The following is a 23,328-nucleotide window of genomic DNA, read 5'->3' on the forward strand; positions in this document are numbered from 1 at the left end:
GGCAAGAAAATCCCCACGTACCTGGGTAGGGCAAAAGAAAAAAGAATAAACGGAGACAAAAGGATAGGGACAGGACCTGCACCAGTGCGAGGGAGCTGTAAAGGAGGAAAGGTTTCCACACAGTAGGAAGCCCCTTCGCGGGCAGAGACTGCGGGGGGCGGAGGGGGAAGCTTCGGAGCTGCGGAGGAGAGCACAGCAACAGGGGTGCGGAGGGCAAAGCGGAGAGATTCCCGCACAGAGGATCGGTGCCGACCGGCACTCACCTGCCCGAGAGGCTTGCCTACTCACCCGCCGGGGCGGGCGGGGCTGGGAGCTGAGGCTCCAGCTTCAGGGAGAGGTCGGAGGGCAGGGAGAGGACGGGTTGGCGGCGTGAACACAGCCTGCAGAGGGTTAGTGCACCACGGCTAGCCGAGAGGGAGTCCGGGGAAAAGTCTGGACCTACCGAAGAGGCAAGAGACTTTTTCTTCCCTCTTTGTTTCCTGGTGCACGAGGAGAGGGGATTAAGAGCGCTGCTTAAAGGAGTTCCAGAGACGGGCGTGAGCCGCGGCTAAAAGCGCGGACCCCAGAGACGGGCATGAGACGCTAAGGCTGCTGCTGCCGCCACCAAGAAGCCTGTGTGCGAGCACAGGTCACTATCCACAGCCTGCTTCCAGGGAGCCTGTGCAGCCCGCAAGTGCCAGGGTCCCGGGATCCAGGGAGAACTCCCCGGGAGAATGCATGGCGTGCCTCTGGCTGGTGCAACGTCACGGTGGCCTCTGCCGCCGCAGGCTCGCCCCGCACTCCGTAACCCTCCCTCCCACCAGCCTAAGCCAGAGTCCCCGAAGCAGCTGCTCCTTTAACCCCGTCCTGTCTGAGCGAAGAACAGACGCCCTCCTGCAACCTACACGCAGAGGCGGGGCCAAATCCAAAGCTGAGCCTCGGGAGCTGTGAGAACAAAGAAGAGAAAGGGAAATCTCTCCCAGCAGCCTCAGAAGCATATTAAAGCTCCACAATCAACTTGATGTACCTGCATCTGTGGAATACCTGAATAGACAAAGAATCATCCCAAATTGAGGAGGTGGACTTTAAGAGCAAGATTTATGATTTTCTCCCCTTTTCCTCTTTTTGTGAGTGTGTATGTGTATGCTTCTGTGTGAGATTTTGTCTGTATAGCTTTGCTTCCACCATTTGTCCTAGGGTTCTATCCGTCCGTTTTTTTTCTTAATGATTATTTTATATTTTAATAACTTTATTTTTTATCTTACTTTATTTTATCTTTTCTTTTCTTTCTTTTTCTTTCTTTCCTTCCTTCCCTTTCTTCCTTTCTTTTTTTTTTCTTTCTTTCTTTCTTTCTTTCTATCCTTCCCTCCCTCCCTCCTTCTTTCTTTCCTTTCTTTCTTTCTTTTTCTCCCTTTTATTCTGAGCTGTGTGGATGAAAGGCTCTTGGTGCTGCAGCCAGCAGTCAGTGCTGTGCCTCTGAGGTGGGAGAGTTAACTTCAGGACACGGGTACACAAGAGACCTCCCAGCTCCACATAATATCAAACGGTGAAAATCTCCCAGAGATCTCCATCTCAACACCAGCACCCAGCTTCACTCAACGACCAGCAAGCTACAGTACTGGACAACCTATGCCAAACAACTAGCAAGACAGGAAAACAATCCCACCCATAAGCAGAGAGGGTGCCTAAAATCATAATAAGTCCACAGACACCCCAAAACACACCACCAGATGTGGACCTGCCCACCAGAAAGACAAGATCCAGCCTCATCCGCCAGAACACAGGCACTAGTCCCCTCCACCAGGAAGCCTACACAACCCACTGAACCAACTTTAGCCACTGGGGACAGACACCAAAAACAACGGGAACTACGAACCTGCAGCCTGCAAAAAGGAGACCCCAAACACAGTAAGATAAGCAAAATGAGAAGACAAAGAAATACACAGCAGATGAAGGAGCAAGGTAAAAAACCACCAGACCTAACAAATGAAGAGGAAATAGGCAGTTTACCTGAAAAAGAGTTCAGAATAATGATAGTAAAGATGATCCAAAATCTTGGAAATAGAATAGAAAAAATGCAAGAAACATTTAACAAGGACCTAGAAGAACTAAAGATGAAACAGGAAACAATGAACAACACAATAAATGAAATTAAAAATACTCTAGAAGGGATCAATAGCAGAATAACTGAGGCAGAAGAACGGATAAGTGACCTGGAAGATAAAATAGTGGAAATAACTACTGCAGAGCAAAATAAGGAAAAAAGAATGAAAAGAACTGAGGACAGTCTCAGAGACCTCTGGGACAACATTAAATGCATCAACATTCGAATTATAGGGGTTCCAGAAGAAGAAGAGAAAAAGAAAGGGACTGAGAAAATATTTGAAGAGATTATAGTTGAAAACTTCCCTAATATGGGAAAGGAAATAGTTAATCAAGTCCAGGAAGCACAGAGAGTCCCATACAGGATAAATCCAAGGAGAAATATGCCAAGACACATATTAATCAAACTGTCAAAAATTAAATACAAAGAAAACATATTAAAAGCAGCAAGGGAAAAACAACAAATAACACACAAGGGAATCCCCATAAGGTTAACAGCTGATCTTTCAGCAAAAACTCTGCAAGCCAGAAGGGACTGGCAGGACATATTTAAAGTGATGAAGGAGAAAAACCTGCAATCAAGATTACTCTACCCAGCAAGGATCTCACTCAGATTTGATGGAGAAATTAAAACCTTTACAGACAAGCAAAAGCTGAGAGAGTTCAGCACCACCAAACCAGCTTTACAACAAATGCTAAAGGAACTTCTCTAGGCAAGAAACACAAGAGAAGGAAAAGACCTACAATAATGAACCAAAAACAATTAAGAAAATGGGAATAGGAACATACATATCGATAATTACCTTAAATGTAAATGGACTAAATGCTCCCACCAAAAGACACAGATTGGCTGAATGGATACAAAAACAAGACCATATATATGCTGTCTACAAGAGACCCACTTCACACCTAGAGACACATACAGACTGAAAGTAAGGGGATGGAAAAAGATATTCCATGCAAATGGAAACCAAAAGAAAGCTGGAGTAGCAATTCTCATATCAGACAAAATAGACTTTAAAATAAAGACTATTACAAGAGACAAAGAAGGACACTACATAATGATCAAGGGATCGATCCAAGAAGAAGATGTAACAATTGTAATATTTATGCACCTAACATAGGAGCACCTCAATACATACGGCAAATACTAACAGCCATAAAAGGGGAAATCGACAGTAACACATTCATAGTAGGGGACTTTAACACCCCACTTTCACCAATGGACAGATCATCCAAAATGAAAATAAATAAGGAAACACAAGCTTTAAATGATACATTAAACAAGATGGACTTAATTGATATTTATAGGACATTCCATCCAAAAAAAACAGAATACACATTTTTCTCAAGTGCTCATGGAACATTCTCCAGGATAGATCATATCTTGGGTCACAAATCAAGCCTTGGTAAATTTAAGAAAATTGAAATTGTATCAAGTATCTTTTCCGACCACAACGCTATGAGACTAGATATCAATTACAGGAAAAGATCTGTAAAAAATACAAACACATGGAGGCTAAACAATACACTACTTAATAACAAAGTGATGACTGAAGAAATCAAAGAGGAAATCAAAAAATACCTAGAAACAAATGACAATGGAGACACGATGACCCAAAACCTATGGGATGCAGCAAAAGCAGTTTTAAGAGGGAAGTTTATAGCAATACAATCCTACGTCAAGAAACAAGAAACATCTCAAATAACCTAACCCTACACCTAAAGCAATTACAGAAAGAACAAAAATTCCCCAAAGTTAGCAGAAGGAAAGAACACATAAAGATCAGATGAGAAATAAATGAAAAAGAAATGAAGAAAACAATAGCAAAGATCAATACAACTAAAAGCTGGTTCTTTGAGAAGATAAACAAAATTGATAAACCATTAGCCAGACTTATCTAGAAAAAAAGGGAGAACACTCAAATCTTTTCATTTCATTAGAAATGAAAAAGGAGAAGTAACAACTGACACTCCAGAAATACAAAAGATCATGAGAGATTACTACAAGCAACTCTATGCCAATAAAATGGACAACCTGGAAAAAATGGACAAATTCTTAGAAATGCACAACCTGCCAAGACTGAATCAGGAAGAAATAGAAAATATGAACAGACCAATCACAAGCACTGAAATTGAAACTCATTAACAATCTTCCAACAAACAAAAGCCCAGGACCAGATGGCTTCACAGGCAAATTCTACCAAACATTTAGAGAAGAGCTAACATCTATCCTTCTCAAACTCTTCCAAAATATAGCAGATGGAGGAACACTCTCAAACTCATTCTATGAGGCCACCATCACCTTGATACCAAAACCAGACAAGGATGTCACAAAGAAAGAAAACTACAGGCCAATATCACTGATGAACATAGATGCAAAAATCCTCAACAAAATACTAACAAACAGAATCCAACAGCACATTAAAAGGATCATACACCATGATCAAGTGGGGTTTATTCCAGGAAAGCAAGGATTCTTCAATATACGCAAATCAATCAACGTGATACACCATATTAACAAATTAAAGGAGAAAAACCATATGATCATCTCAATAGATGCAGAGAAAGCTTTTGACAAAATTCAAAACCCATTTATGATAAAAATCCTCCACAACGTAGGCATAGGGGGAACTTTCCTCAACATAATAAAGGCCATATATGACAAACCCACAGCCAACATCGTCCTCAATGGTGAAAAACTGAAACCATTTCCACTAAGATCAGGAAGAAGACAAGGTTGCCCACTCTCACCACTCTTATTCAACATAGTTTTGGAAGTTTTAGCCACAGCAATCAGAGAAGAAAAGGAAATAAAAGGAATCCAAATTGGAAAAGAAGAAGTAAAGCTGTCACTGTTTGCAGATGACATGACGCTATACACAGAGAATCCTAAAGATGCTACTAGAAAACTACTAGAGCTAATCAATGAATTTGGTAAAGTAGCAGGATACAAAATTAATGCAGAGAAATCTCTGGCATTCCTATACACTAATGGTGAAAAATATGAAAGTGAAATCAAGAAAACACTCCCATTTACCACTGCAACAAAAAGAATAAAATATCTTGGAATAAACCTACCTAAGGAGACAAAAGACCTGTATGCAGAAAACTATAAGACGCTGATGAAAGAAATTAAAGATGATACAAACAGATGGAGAGATATACCATGTTCTTGGATTGGAAGAATCAACATTGTGAAAATGACCCTACTATCCAAAGCAATCTACAGATTCAATGCAATCCCTATCAAACTACCACTGGCATTTTTCACAGAACTAGAACAAAAAATTTCACAGTTTGTATGGAAACTCAAAAGACCCTGAATAGCCAAAGCAATCTTGAGAACGAAAAACGAAGCTGGAGGAATCAGGCTCCCTGACTTCAGACTATACTACAGAGCTACAGTAATCAAGACAGTATGGTACTGGCACAAAAACAGAAAGATAGATCAATGGAACAGGACAGAAAGCCCAGAGATAAACCCACACACATATGGTCACCTTATCTTTGATAAAGGAGGCAGGAATGTGCAGTGGAACAAGGACAGCCTCTTCAATAAGTGGTGGTGGGAAAACTTGACAGGTACATGTAAAAGTATGAGATTAGATCACTCCCTAACACCATACACAAAAATAAGCTCAAAATGGATTAAAGACCTAAATGTAAGGCCAGAAACTATCAAACTCTTAGAGGAAAACATAGGCAGAACACTCTATGACATAAATCACAGCAAGGTCCTTTTTGACCCACCTCCCAGGGGAATGGAAATAAAAACAAAAATAAACAAATGGGACCTAATGAAACTTCAAAGCTTTTGCACAGCAAAGGAAATCATAAACAAGACCAAAAGACAACCCTCAGAATGGGAGAAAATATTTGCAAATGAAGCAACTGACAAAGGATTAATCTCTAAAATTTATAAGCAGCTCACGTAGCTCAATAAGAAAAAAACAAACAACCCAATCCCAAAATGGGCAGAAGACCTAAATAGACATTTCTCCAAAGAAGATATACAGATTGCCAACAAACACATGAAAGAACGCTCAACATCATTAATCATTAGAGAAATGCAAATCAAAACTACGAGATATCATCTCACACCAGTCAGAATGGCCATCATCAAAAAATCTAGAAACAATAAATGCTGGAGAGGGTGTGGAGAAAAGCGAACACTCTTGCACTGCTGGTGGGAATGTGAATTGGTACAGCCACTATGGAGAACTGTATGGAGGTTCCTTAAAAAACTACAAATAGAACTACCATATGACCCAGCAATCCCACTACTGGGCATATACCCTGAGAAAACCATAATTCAAAAAGAGTCATGTACCAAAATGTTCATTGCAGCTCTGTTTACAATTGCCCAGAGATGGAAACAACCTAAGTGCCCATCATTGGATGAATGGATAAAGAAGATGTGGCACATATACACAATGGAATATTACTCAGCCATAAAAAGAAACGAATTTGAGCTATTTGTAATGAGGTGGATGGACCAAGAGTCTGTCATACAGAGTGAAGTAAGTCAGAAAGAGAAAGACAAATACCATATGCTAACACATATATATGGAATTTAAGAAAAAAAATGACATGAAGAACCTAGGGGTAAGACAGGAATAAAGACACAGACCTACTAGAGAATGGACTTGATGATATGGGGAGGGGGAACGGTAAGCTGTGAGAAAGCAAGAGAGTGGCATGGACATATATACACTACCAAACGTAAAATAGATAGCTACTGGGAAGCGGCCGCATAGCACAGGGAGATCAGCTCGGTGCTTTGTGACCACCAAGAGGGGTGGGATATGAAGGGTGGGGGGAGGGAGACGCAGGAGGGAACAGATGTGGGAGCATATGTATGTGTGTGGCTGATTCACTTTGTTGTGAAGCGGAGAGGGACAAGCCATTGTGAAGCAATTGTACTCCAATAAAGATGTAAAGAAAAAAAACAAAAAAAATCTTCCCTCTTTTATTCCATCCCATAGATTTTGGTATATTGTATTTTCATTTACATTTGTTTTCAAGTAATTTTTTATTTCTCCTTCAATTTCATTGATCCAATAGTTGTTCAGTTTCCATATATTTGTAAGTTTTCTAGTTTTCTTCTTGTAAGTTGATTTCTAGTTTCATTCCATTGTGGTAAGAGAAGATGGCATATGACTTCAATCTTCTCAAATTTACGGAAACTTGTTTTGTGTCCCAACATATCGTCTATCCTTGAGAAAGTTCCACGTTCACTTGAGAAGAATGTATATTCTGCTGTGTTTGGATGGAACGTTCTTTAAAAATCTATCAACTCCATCTGGTCTAATGTTTCATTTAAGGCCAGTGTTTCCTTGTTGACTTTCTGTCTGAATGATCTGTCTGTTATCACTGTTACGTCTTCTTGATAAATTGTCACTGTTATGTCTTCTTGATAAATTGTCTCCTTTATTATTACATACTGTTCATTTTTGTCTGTTGTTACCTTTTTTGCCTTGGAGTCTACTTTTTCTGATATGAGTATGGCTATACCAGCTTTCTTTTGGCTGCTAGTTGCTTGATGTAACATCTTCCATCCTTTTACTTTTAGCCTATGTTTGTCTTTAGAGCTATGTCTTCTAGAGGAAACATATAGTTGTTTTTCAATCCATCCAGCCACTCTGTGTCTTTTGATTGGTGAGTGCAATCCATTTATATTTAGGGTGATTATTGATAGATAAGGACATAGTACTGCCATCATATCTTTTTTTTTCTAGTTGATCTATACCTTGTTTCTCCTAGTGCTTCTGTCTGGCTTTTTTTTTTTTTCTTTTTAGATGTGGACCATTTTTTTCAGGTCTTTACTGAATTTGTTACAATATTGCTTCTGTTTCATGTTTTGGTTTTTTGGCCATGAGGCACATGGATCTTAGCTCCCCAATCAGGGATTGGACCCGCACCCCCTGCATTGGAAGGTGAAGTCTTAACCACTGGACCACCAGGGAAGTCCCCTGTCTGCTATTTTGGTTTGGTGGTTTTCTAAGATATTTTTCTCAGGCTCTTCTCGTTATGTTGTGTGTCTCTGCTCTATGTTAATGTTTGTGTTTACCCTGAGGTTTGTATAAAACACCTTAGTTAAAATAGTCCTTTTTCTACTGATATCTTCATTTACCTATACAAGTTCTGTCCTTTTCCCCTTTTATGTTTTTGTTGTCTTAAGTTATTCCTTTTTATGTTGTGAGTTTGTTATCAAGGTGAGATAGTTATATTATTCTGCTTTTTTTCTCCCTTTAACCTTTATGTGATGATAGAGGGTTTAAAAAATCTGACAGACCATTGCAATTTTCTAGTTCTATTTATCACCTTGCTCAAAGTTTTGTATATTTTGGCCACTTTGTTTCTGGTTGAAGAGCCCCTTTCAATAGAGCTTGCAAGGCAGGTTTAGTGTTGATGAACTCCTTCAGCTTTTGTCTGGGAAAGTCTTTTTCTCCTTTATATGTGAATGCTAACTTTGCTGGATAGAGTCTTCTTGTGTGACAGTTCTTATCTTTCAGTATTTTGAGAATGTCATTCTACTCCTGGCCTGTAGGGTTTCTGCTGAGAAATCCACTGATAGCCTAATGGGGGGTTCCTTTGTATGTAGGTGACCATTATTTTTTCCCTGGCTGCCTTTAGAATACTGCTATTGAATTTTGACAATTTTAATATTATGTCTTGGAGGAGGGTCTTTTTGCATAGAGGTAATTAGGTGTTCTCTTCATGGGTTTGTATACGCAGCTCCTTCCCTAGGTTTGGGAAATTCTCAGCTATTATTATTATTACTATTTTTTTCAGTACGCGGGCCTCTCACTGCTGTGGCCTCTCCCGTTGCAGATCACAGGCTCCGGACACACAGGCTCAGCAGCCATGGCTCACGGGCCCCGCCGCTCCGTGGCATGTGGGATCTTCCCAGACCGGGACACTAACCCGTGTCCCCTGCATCGGCAGGCAGACTCTCAACCACTGCGCAACCAGGGAAGCCCAGCTATTATTTCTTTAAATAACCTCTCTGCTCCCTTCTCCTTCTGGGATACCCATTATCCTAACGTTGCCCTTCTTAAAAGAGTTGGACTTCTCTCATAGGATTTCCTCATTTTTAAAACATCTTATTTTTCTTTCCTCTTCTACTTGTATCATTTCTAGATTTCTATTTAGAGGTCACTTCCCACCATTGGGGGAAGGGGAGAGGACGGAGGGGGCAGAGGGAGCTGGAGTCATGCAGGCAACTCTACCTTGTCTGTTGTAAGGTTTGCAGGCTCTGCCACTGTGAATAGGAGGTGGAGGGGGCTGTGGATGTGGGCACCTCAGCAGCTGTTGTGATGGGGTCCTAGGCCCCACTGCTGCTACCCACCAGTTACTTGTGGCCATGGGTGCTGGTGCAGTCAGTTGGCTCAAGTCATGCATGTAGCCTTTCTTGCAGTTACTGCGTTCTCTGAAGCTGTGGGCTCTGCTGTCCCATTAAGGGACTCAAATTGCAGGCCCCATCTCTACTGTTCCCTCAGTTCCACTTCCACTAAGTGTTAAAATTCACCCAGCTTTAGATGTACAGCTGTGTGGAATTCTCCAGCATCCTGTTGTTTTGGGCAGAGGCACCTTTGTTAAGTTGTGGATATTTCACTGGTTGTACAGTGAAGGGGAGAGACAAAGGTAGATGCTTCACTCTGCTGTGTTTCTGACATTGGTCTATAGTTTTTTCTCAGGATGTTTTCGTCTGGTTTAGGTATTAGCATAATGCTGGCCTCACAGAATGAGTTAGGAAGTAATTCCTCTGCTTCTATACTCCAAGAGATTGTAGAGAATTGGTATAATTTCTTCCTTAAATGTTGGATAGAATTCACTAGGAAACTCATCTGGGCCTGGTGCTTTCTGTTTTGGAAGGTTATTAATTATTGATTCAATTAACTTAAGAGATATAGGTCTATTTGGATCACCTATTTCTTCTTGAGTGAGTTTTAGCAGATTATGTCTTCCGAGGGATCAGTTCATTTCGTCTAGGTTATCAAATCTGTGGCACAGAGTTGTTCATAATATTCCTGTGCTATTCTTTTAATTTCCATGGGATCTGTAGTGTCCCCTCTTTTATTCCTGACATCAGTCATTTGTGTCCCACTTTTTTTCCTCCCTTTTTTTTTTTTTCTTCTTTCCTTTTCTTTTTTTCTTAGTTAGCTCGGGTAGAGGCTTCACCTCTGAAGGATAGTTTTGCAAGGTACAGTATTCCAGGTTGGTGGGTTTTTTTCTTTGAACACTTTAAATCTTTCACTCCAATCTCTTGCTTCCATGATTTCTGAGGAGATGTTAGATGTAATTCTGACCTTTATTCCTTTACAGGTCATGTGCTGTCTTCCTCTGACTTCTTTTGGGATTTTTTTCTTTATTTCTGACATTCTGTGGTTTAAAAAGGATATGCCTAAGTGTATTTTTATTTTTTGGCATTAATCCTGCTTGGTGTTTGTGAGCTTCCTGGATCTGAATTTAGTGTTTGACATTAATTTGGGAAATTCTCAGTCATTATTATTTCAAACATTTCTTCTGTTCCTTTCTTCTCCTTCTATTATTCACATTATGCATGCATTATTACACCTTTTGTAGCTGTCGCACAGTCTAGGATATTCTGCTATTACTCAGTCACTGTTCTCTTTGATTTTTGGTTTTAAGGATTCTATTTTTTTAATTGAGATATAACTGATACTTAACATTGTGTTATGGGTAAGGTGTACAATGTGTTGATTTGATACATTTATATATTGCAATATGATTATCATCATAGCACTTACTAACACATCATGTCACATAATTATAATTTCTTTGAGGATTCTGTTGATATATCTTGTAGAGATTCTTTCCTTAGCCGTGTCCAGTCCAATAAGCCCACCAAAAGCATTCTTCATTTCTGTTACAGTGCTTTTTTATCTGTAGCATTTCTTTTTGATTCTTTCTTAGGATTTCTATCTCTTGGCTGACACTGTTTTTCTGTTCTTGCATGGTGTCTACTTTATCCATTAGAGCCCTTAGCATATTAGTCGTAGTTGTTTTAAATTCCTGGTCTGATAATTCTAACATCCCTGCCACGTCTGGTTGATGTTGCTGTATCTTTTCAAATTGTGTTTTTTGCATTTTGGCATGTTTCGTAATTTTTTTCTTGATAGCTGGACATGCTGTACCGGGTAAAAAGAACTGCTGTAAATAGATCTTTAGTAAGGTGGTGGTCAGGTGTTGGGGAAGGGGAAGTATTCTATAGCTCTAGGTCTCTGTTTTTGGTTAAGCTTATGCCTCTGGACCATGAACTTCAAAACAGTTCCTCACCTTTTTTCCCTTCCCTTTTAGGTGTGACAGGATGTTCAGAGTGGTCTGGCATTGCGTATTTCCCTTCCTTCAGGTCAGTCGGGCTTTAATAATAATAGAGTAGGTTAGGTTCCAGTTAACTAGATTTCCTTGAGGGCTTGCCTTGTTAAGAAGAACAGAATGCCCTTGCATATTTCAAAATGTTTCCTTTCTCCCTTTACCTTGCATAAGTATGAGGGGATTTTTTGCTGATATTCATTAGGGGAGCCTGGCTGAGCTTCTGGAGGTAAATTTCACAATACAGTAGGGGCCCACCTTTGACTGGGTCCTCCTGGAATTTTTAACTCTTCAGACTTGTCCACACTGAGCCTCCAACAATTCACCAACTGCACCTCAGATTTTCCTACCCAGCACTACCTCCTGCAGAGGCTTCTGCTTGTGAATCTTGGCTCCAGTAAGCCATGACTTCCTATATTTCTCTGTTTCTCCAATCCTGGGGTCAGTGGTTTTACCTGTGTCATCTCCTCTGTTATGGATCTAAGAGTTCTTGATTTTTCAGTTGTCAGTTTTTGACTTGTTATTAGGCTGAAGTGGTGACTTCCAAGCTCCTTACACGTGGAACCAAAAAGTCTTCCTCAATAATTTTATTTATTTATTTATTTATTTATGGCTGCATGGGGTTTTCGTTGCTGCGTGCAGGCTTTCTCTAGTTGCAGCGAGTGGGGGCTACTCTTCATTGCAGTGCGCAGGCTTCTCATCGTGGTGGCTTCTCTTGCAGAGCATGGGCTGTAGGTGCGCGAGCTTCAGTAGTTGTAGCAAATGGGCTCAGTAGTTACGGCACATGGGCTTAGTTGCTCGGCAGCATGTGGGATCTTCCCGGACCAGGGCTTGAACCCATGTCCCCTGCACTGGCAAGCAGAGTTTTAACAACTGCACCACCACCAGGGAAGTCCCTTCCTCAATAATTTTTTGAATAAATGAATGAATGATGGGAAAAGGCTGAGATGTGAATTCCTCCTAAAATGAGAGGTTCCAACAACACCTAAGTGTAAGTCATGTAATACAGCAGCTGGGCTAAAGTTACAATTATATTAGGGCATTATGTTTTATATAGTTTAAAATTTATTTGGTGTAGCAAACTTTCTGTAAGGCTGAACTGATGTTTGAATCTGCGTTAATGGAAAGAAAAGTATGTTGAAGATTTATATTCATTCACCCAACTATCAGAAAAAATAAATTATACAGTAATCATCCTTTTTCATCCTTTTTCATCCTTAATCATCCTTTTTCATCCTTTTCATCCTTTTTCATCCTGATACAATTTATTGTATCCTTAATCATCCTTAATCATCCTTTTTCATCCTTTTCATCCTGATACAATTTATTGTATCCTTAATCATCCTTAATCACCCTTTTTCATCCTTTTTCATCCTTAATCATCCTTTTTCATCCTTTTCATCCTTTTTCATCCTGATACAATTTATTTCCATAATACTTTTGAAGTTCCAGGTCAATTTGTCTAGAGCCAATTAACTAATAATCAGTCCATATACCAGGTTGCCTAAAATTCAATCTCCTTTTTTTCTGTTTATGTTAGTGTTCTAATTAGCATGGGGGAGGATTTAAGAATTATTTTTTAACCAGCTTATATAACAGAGTTCCCCATTTACTTTTAATACTTCTAATATGTTATTATCATATTTGAAGTATTTAATTTATTTTTGAACACTTTAAAGACTTTTAATCTGTGTCTAAAAATCCTTTCTTTAGAATTCCATGTTCCTAACAGTAAATATTTATCAGCACTATACAAGACATAAACAATAACTTGTCAAGCTAGGCTATCTTGATAACATCACTAAGAACAAAAAACGGTATTATTTTGTGCCTTACAATCCAGTAATATTTTGTGAATTAGACTGCTTAAATAATAATAACTCTTGTACATTTGACAAGTAATCATCACTGTAATAGGCTTTCGTCTTGACTGTATATACATTTTTAAACATGTTTCTCACTCTAGAAAATGAAACTCTAGAAACCCAAGTCTACCGATTTAGAATGTCATTCTGAAAATTATTTAACATAAAATATCTTAAAGAGCCACAGTTAATGTGAGTGTTGCCTCTAATGTAAAGGAGTTTCTCATGTTGCCTGAACTCTAAAAGTAAAAGAGTGACATTCTATTACAAAACAATTACAAGTATTGGCAATATTTGTAATTCTCCTTCCCCATTTTGCCTGCTATTCATCCTTCAAAATTCAATTCAAATGCCATCTCCATAAAACCTTCCTGACCTCTTCCAGAGTAGGGAACTTCTCTAGGCTACCATATATATATACCACTATTTTAATACTTAAGACAATTTTCAGTTTTTTAACCCAAGCTGCAGAAAATGTACAGATAAATATTCAGATACAATCTCAAATACAATCTCATGGTGAATCAGCAGTATCTACGACTACATAGCTTTTAATTTCATTTCCCTCTTTTGTCATTCAGCTTCCTTTATTTTAAAGTTCTTGGCTGCTACATGTGGAAGGTTAGAGCATTAAAAAAATTTTTTTTTAAAAAAGGTATTACTCTTCCCTACACTCATGCAGAAACTTTAAGAAATTAAAATCCCATTTGGAGCAATAATACCCTTAATCAAAAAAAGTTATTAAATTATAAAAGCTGTGGCTTTTAGACAAATGGCAATAATTAAATGTGCTATTAAGGAGATGTCACTTTTCTAACAACTTCAACCAATTAGGAAAAGGTACTTTCAGAAGTCCCAGGTCTTTATGTCTGCTGTAAATGTAGACCACTTACAACCACTTTCTCTGGTGGGTGGAGACCATCCACTAACTGTATCACTTTCTGTTCACTTTCTTTTTCCTGGTCATCGTTTTTAAGAAAAACACAAAGTCCCAGGTATATTTCTACTACAGACTTTCCTATTCCTAGAGACTTATGGAATGTGTTCGTGTGAGTAGTGAAGGGTACTCAAGGAAATATAAACTTCACTTGTGTTGTGTGGGACAAAGACATGAAGATTCAGAAGTGAGACTATCATGCCTTCTCAAAGAGAAGACTAGATAGAATACAGGAGAGTCACTGTGTCTCATGTCCTTTGTGTTGTCAGGAAAACCTAGTATGGAATGTTGCAATAAATCTATGTCCAGACAAGTATGGAACTCTCTGGATTTACTTAGAACAAACAAATGCTAATTTGGGTGATATGCTGTGTTTATTTCTGCCACTGATAAAATCAGGGGTTGGCAAACTTTCTCCATCAAGGGCCAAATAGTAAATATTTTAGGCTTCTCTAGCCACATATGGTCTCTGTCATACATACACACACACACACACACACACACACATATGTGTGTGTGTGAGTATAAAACGTAAAAATCTTTTCTTAGCTCACAGGCTGTACAAAAACAAGATTGCAGGTCAAATTTTACTCAGAGGCTGTAGTTTGTGGACCCCTGCTATAGATACCTTCAAGAAAGGTACCTTTTAAGACTATTCAGTGCCAATCATGTTTTGGAGAACAGAGTGGGGCTGCAAGAAAAAGAGAATAAAGAATAGTTTGGAAGTATCACTAGTGCTCAAGCTCCATGAATAGCCATTTTATATACTCCAAGATGTACGAGCATTACTATTAAAAAAAAAAAAGAGGGTGTCATTCCCTATATTGATCTCACAGAAATTCCCTTTAAGCTGGAAAGCACTTTTTTAAAGTTAGTTTTTATTATAAAGTACTTACAGAAATGATTTCTAAATCTAGCATACAAAGAACATAAAAGGCTAGATTATTTCAGCTCCAAGTTCTCTTCTAATTAAGATTCTGTGACTTAAAAAAATTTTTTTCTAAGTTTTTAAATAGAGCATTTGAGAAACTGGTGGGTGAGAGTACACATGATAAGTTGCATACTACAAGGATCATTTTCAGTACCCAGACACTATAAATGCTGAAGTCTCTAAAAAAAATTAGCTTGAGCTTAAGTGAAAGAAATTTAAAACAAGCTGCAACTATTTATACAGAAAAATGAAGCTTCCCTCCTTTTGACTCATCTCCAAATTTAGAAAAGAACTGTAACCTAAGTCCAACCACAATCAATGTAAATTCACTTAAAGCCACAGATCTTGGTAGCTCATGTCTTACACCAAGGCAAACACTGAAAAGAATATAAACCACTTCAACAAACATGGCAAAGAACACTGAACTTACCTTGAAAAAGCTCAAATTCACTTTCTAAATCAAGGAAAAACCTTAATTGGTAAATTGATACCCTTTTCTCCCAATCGTGTGAACTTGACTGCTAGTAAAAACTAAAATATATGTTCTTATATTTTCTTACATGAATTTAAACAATAATATAACAAAAGACATAATTTTAGAGAGAATAAAAACCTAGGTGATTAAGAAAGTTTATGGTCATAAGGACACTGCCCCTCAAGCTGAGATAATGAACAAAGTAATATTCTCAAGCCAGTGACCAAATGAATGCACTCCTGTATTCTACTGATAATTAGACACCTCAAAGAGAACCTACAAGAATTAGAGATAAACAAACCTAATTCACTCATTTTAGTATTTCCATTTGTTTTATATGACGAATCTGCAAGAGAGATAGCAAGAAAATGATTAGAGTTGAAAAGGAAATGCATCATATGGTTCTTTACCACAGGTTCATCATCAAAACCTTAACAGATTTTTATCATTTATAACACTTCAAAGGACAGCCATCTATCAAAAAAAAAAAAAAAATCAACCGAATTCTTTTTTAAAGGGAATGATTGAGGAGTAGAAACCTCATGTGAAGATAAATAAGCTTCCTTTTTAGTTCCCACGATAAAGCACCCTTATGGGTCTGTAAACTCTAAAAATTAAGTAGAAGTAGACCTCTTGGAATGACATTACTAGCTTTCTTTCATAGTCATGAAATCAATTTAAGGGCAATACTCTTTTAAGGTTTTAGTCAAAAAGAAATGTAATTAAGGCAGGGAAAATTTATAGCCCTGAGCCACAAAGCCTCAGTCTTGAATTTTTTATTAGCATTATACTGGGAAGAATAAAAAGTCCCTGACCCTAATTTAAAACCATTTTGCTAACAAAAAGAATCATAGCAACATATAAGAAACAACCTCTTAAAAAGAATGAGGAAGTCCTTTATACACTTGTATAGAAAGATGTCTCAATATATTTTAAGTAAAAATAAATAAACAATAAGACAGTACAGAAAGGAGTATTTATTGGGCTAAAATTTGGGTTAAAAAAAGAGAGGAAAATATCATTTATACATGAATTTCCCTATATCTCCATAAAATACCTCTGGAAAAATACCTAAGAAACTGACAACATTAGTTGCCTCTGATGAGGAAACTGGGTGGGCAAAGGTCAGAAGGGGCAGGGAGACTTTTCATTGTATATTTCTAGAAACTTTTGAATTTTGAACCATATGAATACATGTAGTACCCTATTTAGAAATATAAGAAAGTTGAACCAACAGACAAAACAGTCTCTTACCAAATCTTGAGCTTCTTAGAGGGGGTCTACACAGGCCGATTACAGGATCTTTACTCACCACTAATACAGGAAGAGAAAACATTAAAAAAAATACATAAAATGTCAAACATATTAGATTTATTATACAATCATCTATTTAGTCAGCCAAGTTTTTTCTGAGCTCTCCATTTTGCTAAGTATGGGAATACAATAGTGAACTAGAGAAAAGTTTCCTGCTATAAAAAATTTATGGACTTGACGGAAAATTTTGCAGTTTTTCTCACCAGACCATATTTGTGTAACAAGAAAGGAATATCAAATAACACTCTTCTAAATTTCTCAATTAAGAACCAAAATCTGTACCATAGCACCAACTCAATTATCTACCCCATTTGTGGCATACCCTAATTGTGGATTATTTATGTCATATTTTAATTTGAGGGTTAACTTCCTGAGACTTAATACACTCCCTCCAATTATTTAACCTTGTGTGTGTTCAGGAAATGCAAACTCCAATTTTTAAAACAATGTTAATGTTAGCCAGGTTTCAGACTGTCTATGGTTCAATGGCATAGGGTTAATGAGGAAGCCAATCCCATTAAATAAAATATTAATGTTAGCCTAGAAATCCAAGGTGTGTTTCCTCAAACAGCCTCACACAACATAAAATAAAATGCAATCTACATCTAAATTTGGGTTATATTATGCTCTGTTTCATTTGTTTCTATAAAAAAGCAGTATGTTTGGCTCTGTATGAGAAGTGCAAAAACCACATTCTGAACCAGCTATCCCTGACCCCTGCCATTACACTGGCTGCCTACGTTTGTTTTCACAAAACTGACCTAATCCAATTTCCCCTTTACAGTATCAAGAAGAGAAATCTTGAAGGGACACCCATTCATTTGTTCTAAAAATACTTACTGAGCGTGATTTTGTACATCTTCAAGACAGAGATGTAGAGAAACAATTAAATTAACTTTGTGTAGCTCAAAAACACAGAACTAAGATCAAGAGAAAGTTACAGCAAAGTAGCTTTTAGTTCAATAGTAAAACAAAAAACAACCAAATTAAGTGTTGTCTCCAAAACAGAATGGAGAGTGAGGGAGTGATTTCCACATCACTGCAGATGACCAACAATGCACAGATACATGTTAACAGAGGGACACCTACACTGATAGAAACTCTGAGTAGATGACTTCCCTAAATCTTCCAGTTCTAAGAGTCTATGAAATATTATCAGTTGTTAGAATTTCACATATCAGGTATTTAGAACTTATATAAGCAGCTTTAAAAAGAAATCTTGTACATGTCTGTTACTCTTATTATTACAACTACCTTCCTCTTTTTCTCCTCTGTATTCCCATCCTTTTCAGGTTTAATTAAAACCTAAAACTTAACTTACTCTATAGACATCAATTACTATTTCAGTCCCCATCTTTTCATTTGAGCTTTTCTTGTATGCTCTACCATATATATAGCCCTATGTAAGATACTTGAAATACTTGAAGGAGACAGAGTAGCCCAGAGAGGTATTAGAGAATAAAATAACAAGTACCCTTCTTTAGTAGCAATCTCCTTCCTTTGTCTGCTGCTTTTGCTCACCACTGCACCCCCAGGCTCTAGAAAGGGGACTGGTATAAAGTAGGTGCTCAATAATATCTGGAGAATGAATGAATGCTGTAACTACAGGAGCCAAAGAATCAAATGTTCATGACAAAATAGAAGGTATTAAAAATATTTAACTATAATTATTTAGCCAGAAACCATAACTGTTAAAAATATTTAACTTTAGGAAAAGTAAATGAAATTTTCCTACTGTATTTTTAGATTATGAAATTAGTTTCATGAAAGGAATGAACCTGGCCATAGAAGAAGTCATACAGATATATGTGGACTGAACTGACTGAACAACCTAATGGCTATTTCAACATGAAAATAATGCAATTCTGAAACTTCAAACATTAAGCAGAGTTTAAACCATATCCCTATTCTAAACTAATACAATCAACATTTTTTCACAACTTCAAAAACAGGATGACAAATGATGTAGTTGTCTTTACTAGGTTGTTTTAGAAAGTGGCCCCTTGCTTTAGGTCATTAGTTTCAAGGACATTTTTGGATAAAGTTCTCTCAGACCACACCACTGGCCCTATACACAATTATGGCACAATTTTGAATACCAAAGTTAAACTGAAAGTCTATGATTCTACAAGAAGGAAGGGACTATCTTTTTCCTTTTTTAATTGATGTATAGTCGATTTACAATGTTGTATTAAGTTTCTGGTGTATAGCAAAGTGATTCAGTTATATATATATATTCTTTTTCATATTCTTTTCCATTATGGTTTCTTATAGGATACTGAATATAGTTCCCTGTGCTATACAGTAGGACTTTATTGTTTATCTATTTTATATATAATAGTTTGTATCTGCCAATCCCAAACTCCTAATTTATCCTTCCTCCACCCCCCTTGCTCCTTTGGTAACCATAAATTTGTTTTCTAAGTCTGTCAATCTGTTCCTTTTTTGTAAATAAGTTCATTTGTATCATATTTTAGATTCCACATATAAGTGATATCATATAATATTTGTCTTTCTCTGTCTGACTTCACTTAGTATGATAATCTCTAGGTCCTTCCATGTTGCTGCAAATGGCATTATTTCATTCTTTTTAATGGCTGAGTAGTATTCCATTGTGTGTGTGTGTGTGTGTGTGTGTGTGTGTGTGTGTACACATATACATACACACACACCACTTCTTTATCCATTCAGCTGTTGATGGACATTTAGGTTGCGTCCATGTCTTAGCTACTGTAAACAGTGCTGCTATAAACATACGGGTGCACGTATCTTTTCGAATTAGAGTTTTCTCTGGATATATGCCCAGGAGTGGGATTGCAGGATCATACGGCAACTCTATTTTTAGTTTTTTTAAGGAACTTCCAAACTGTTTTCCATAGTGACTGCACCCATTTACATTCCCTCAAACAAGGAAGGGCCTACCTTAAACTTGCACTTAAAGCAGTTTTCCATCAAAGTTGACTCCTGTTTAAATAATTCCTCTGCTAGTAAGACTTTATAACCATTCATTTAATGACTTCCCTAAACTCTTTCTCCTTTTATTAAGAGGAATGATACAGGAGCATGCCAAGTGCTAGATGCAGTATAATTTTTAAAAGCACCTTTTAGAGTAAGAGAACCCCGAGTATCTCAAGTCTCCCAAAGATGCACATATCCTTATTTCTAGTTATATTGTAGCACAGTATGATATCGATATATTCCAGGTAAGCTATGCATGAGTTCCATCGATCTATCATCTATACTGGGAAATGTTTTGTCTTTTCCATTACCAACTATAGCATAAGCTTCTTGAGAAAAAAGAAATGCTTAAGCAAAATTTTATGAACTTCACATCTCCTGTAAAGTGCTGTGAGGAAAAAAACCCCACCTTATATCTGTATGTTTTACTGTGTACAAACTGACTTGGCAAGTACTATATCATTTTTGCAGTGGCCTTGTGAGTTAGGCTGGGTAAGTCATACAGATAAAGGCCTGAGGTTCAAGGTGAGTAGCTAATTCAACCAAGGTCCAGTGCTCTTTCCACAATATTATGCAGCCATGTACCTCAACAGCAGTCCTTAAATACAGGCCTAATGTGAACTCCAAAAGACTGTATGAGACATTCTATTTTATAATCGTTTTATAATGGTCTATAGGCTGGTGCTCAACAGTCTTCATTACATCAATTTACTTAACTCCATAATTTTTAGAAATTTACTGTAGATTTTAAAAATGAGAGATTTTTGTTTCTCCCGGTATAAGGGACATGAAATTAAATCTCCCATAAATAAAATTTCAAGGATATGGTTTTTCCACATGCCTAGAAGGACTTCCCTGGTGGCAGAGTGGTTAAGAATCTGCCCGGGGCTTCCCTGGTGGCAGAGTGTTTAAGAATCTGCCCGGGGCTTCCCTGGTGGCGCAGTGGTTGAGAGTCCACCTGCCGATGCAGGGGACACGGGTTCGTGCCCCGGTCCGGGAGGATCCCATGTGCCGCGGAGCGGCTGGGCCCGTGAGCCATGGCCGCTGAGCCTGCGCGTCCGAAGCCTGTGCTCCTCAACGGGAGAGGCCACAACAGTGAGAGGCCCGCGTACCGCAAAAAAAAAAAAAAAGAATCTGCCTGCCAATGCAGGGGACACGGGTTCGAGCCCTGGTCCTGGAAGATCCCACATGCCACAGAGCAACTAAGCCCATGTGCCACAACTTCTGAGCCTGTGCTCCAGAGCCCACAAGCCACAACTACTGAGCCTGAGTGCCACAACTACTGAAGTCTGTGTGCCTAGAGCCCGTGCTCTGCAACAAGAGAAGCCACCGCAATAAGAAGCCCACACACTGCAACGAAGGGTAGCCCCTGCTCACCACAACTAGAGAAAGCCCACACACAGCAATTAAGACCCAACACAGCCAAAAATAAATAAATGAATCTTAAAAACAAATGGCCTGGAAAATCTGTTTATAGCACCTATCACTCAAAGCATTTTTCTAAAGTAATTTATAATCTTAATACAGTACCATAGGCTAGTCAAGGAATTAAGCATAAAGGGTGTGTTATTTGGAACTGAACTTGAACCAGGTATTTATTCATTCTAAACTGAGAACAGAACAGTTTAAATTATAAGGAATAATCTTATTAGAAGCAATGGGTAAGGAAAGAAGTCAGGATTTGCGTTTAAAAATAAAAAGCCAGAGATGATCAGTTTCAATAGCTACAATCATTTATTGCTGTGGACTTTCCTAATATCAAAAAAAGCAAACTGAAAATAAATGGAACTAAAAACCAAAGGATGTTATGTGTTAATGACAACTTAATCCTTTCCCTTGCTTTTGAAAAGAGTTTAAACAGGTTTTAAAACATTAAGTAGACTATCAAATGTACCCTATTGTCATGCTACATTGATACTAAGATGCAAATATTTTTACACTTTAACATCTCTGAAAGTGGGATGTATCATAAAATCTAAGGCATATTACAGTTTAATTGGCAGCATTTCTTCCTCCTAGGTGGTGCATAAAACAGTGACAGTATATCTTACAACTGATGAGATCTTAGATTTGATGAAATATATTATCAAACTGAGATCGACCATATTGTGTCATGATTTTACAATGCAGACCATTTAATCCATTTTATTTTATTTATTTATTTTTGGCTGCATTGGGTCTTCATTGCTGCGTGCGGGCTTTCTCTAGTTGCGCCGAGCTGGGCTACTCGCTGTTGCGGTGCGCGGACTTCTCACTGCGGTGGCTTCTCTTGTTGTGGAGCACCGGCTCTAGGTGCGCGGGCTTCAGTAGCTGTGGCTCACGGGCTCTAGAGCGCAGGCTCAGTAGTTGTGGCGCACGGGCTTAGTTGTTCCACGGCATGTGGGATCTTCCCGGACCAGGGCTCGAACCTGTGTCCCTGCGTTGGCAGGAGGATTCTTAACCACTGCGCCACCAGGGAAGCCCTTAATCCGTTTCAAATGGAAAGTAGTGTGACATATTCATTCATTCAACACTTAACAAGCTTTACTGAGTAGTAATTATTACACGGGACAGTGACAGTGAGGTACTTGGGGCAAATGAAAGGGCTTTGGAGAAGACAAACCTGGGTCTGAATTTGGCTCAGTTACAAGCAAGTAATCTTAGAGAAAAGTTAGCTACTCTGAGCTCCAGTTTTCTCACCAAAAAATGGGTACATCTATCCTGCATAGTTATGTGAATGAATTAACATACACCAAGTATATGGTATTTAGTAGGTACTCAAGTATGTGCCCTGTCTTTTCTTGACACATCCTACTATTGCTTAATTCAATAAACAACCTATAAAGAAGATTCACTGAAACCCTGAATGAGGTATGATCTGCGACCCTTGATAGACCAGGCTACCATCTATACATAAAAAAAGCAGCCACGTAAGGAAAACAATAAACTCACTCTTCTTACCTGGAGTCTGTGTTCTCCTGATAGTATTCTTTGAGACAGTTGGGCTTAAAACAGTTTGTGAAGGTGGTTCATCCTCTAAAGAAAAGATATGACAATTCTAAAATTCAGAATATGTGAAATGAGTAGAGATTATGTATATTAACAGCAATATATAAACAGAAATGCAAGTAATTCATCCCTTCAGAAATGTGTTATTAGGTTTACCAAAACTTAGGAATTTAACTAGCCAGAACTACTCTTTAAGACAATATAAAAATAAACTATTCACCAATGATGCGTTACAACAAAATTACATTACTTTAGAAAATTTAAAAGATGGGCTAAAGCAGAAGAATGAAAAACGTGTAGATCCTTATAGATTTACTAAAATAGAAGTATATCCTTTATGTGTTAAAAAAAAAATTAGCTTATACAACTGCACCAGCCTGTGTGGGAGAGTCAATACAATTTAACATATATATTTTTTGCCTTCTAAAGCATTCTT

General features: G+C 38.1%; 1 protein-coding gene across 2 annotated transcripts in view; it reads right to left on the reverse strand.

The window, feature by feature from the left end:
• The window catches only part of TOR1AIP1 (torsin 1A interacting protein 1), a 51,729-nt gene that overhangs the window by 26,250 nt on the left and 2,151 nt on the right, over positions 1 to 23,328 (reverse strand). For both annotated transcript variants that reach the window (XM_029227554.1, XM_029227553.1), the window contains exons 2-3: positions 22,845 to 22,919; positions 16,887 to 16,946 (exon numbers count right to left, since the gene is read on the reverse strand). In XM_029227554.1, the coding sequence (XP_029083387.1) occupies positions 16,887 to 16,946; positions 22,845 to 22,919 (135 nt within the window). The remainder of the gene's footprint in view (positions 1 to 16,886; positions 16,947 to 22,844; positions 22,920 to 23,328) is intronic.

Source organism: Monodon monoceros, unplaced genomic scaffold (genome assembly GCF_005190385.1).
Source record: "Monodon monoceros isolate NGI ecotype Baffin Bay Population unplaced genomic scaffold, NGI_Narwhal_1 Super_Scaffold_18, whole genome shotgun sequence".
Classification (NCBI taxonomy): Eukaryota; Metazoa; Chordata; class Mammalia; order Artiodactyla; family Monodontidae; genus Monodon; species Monodon monoceros.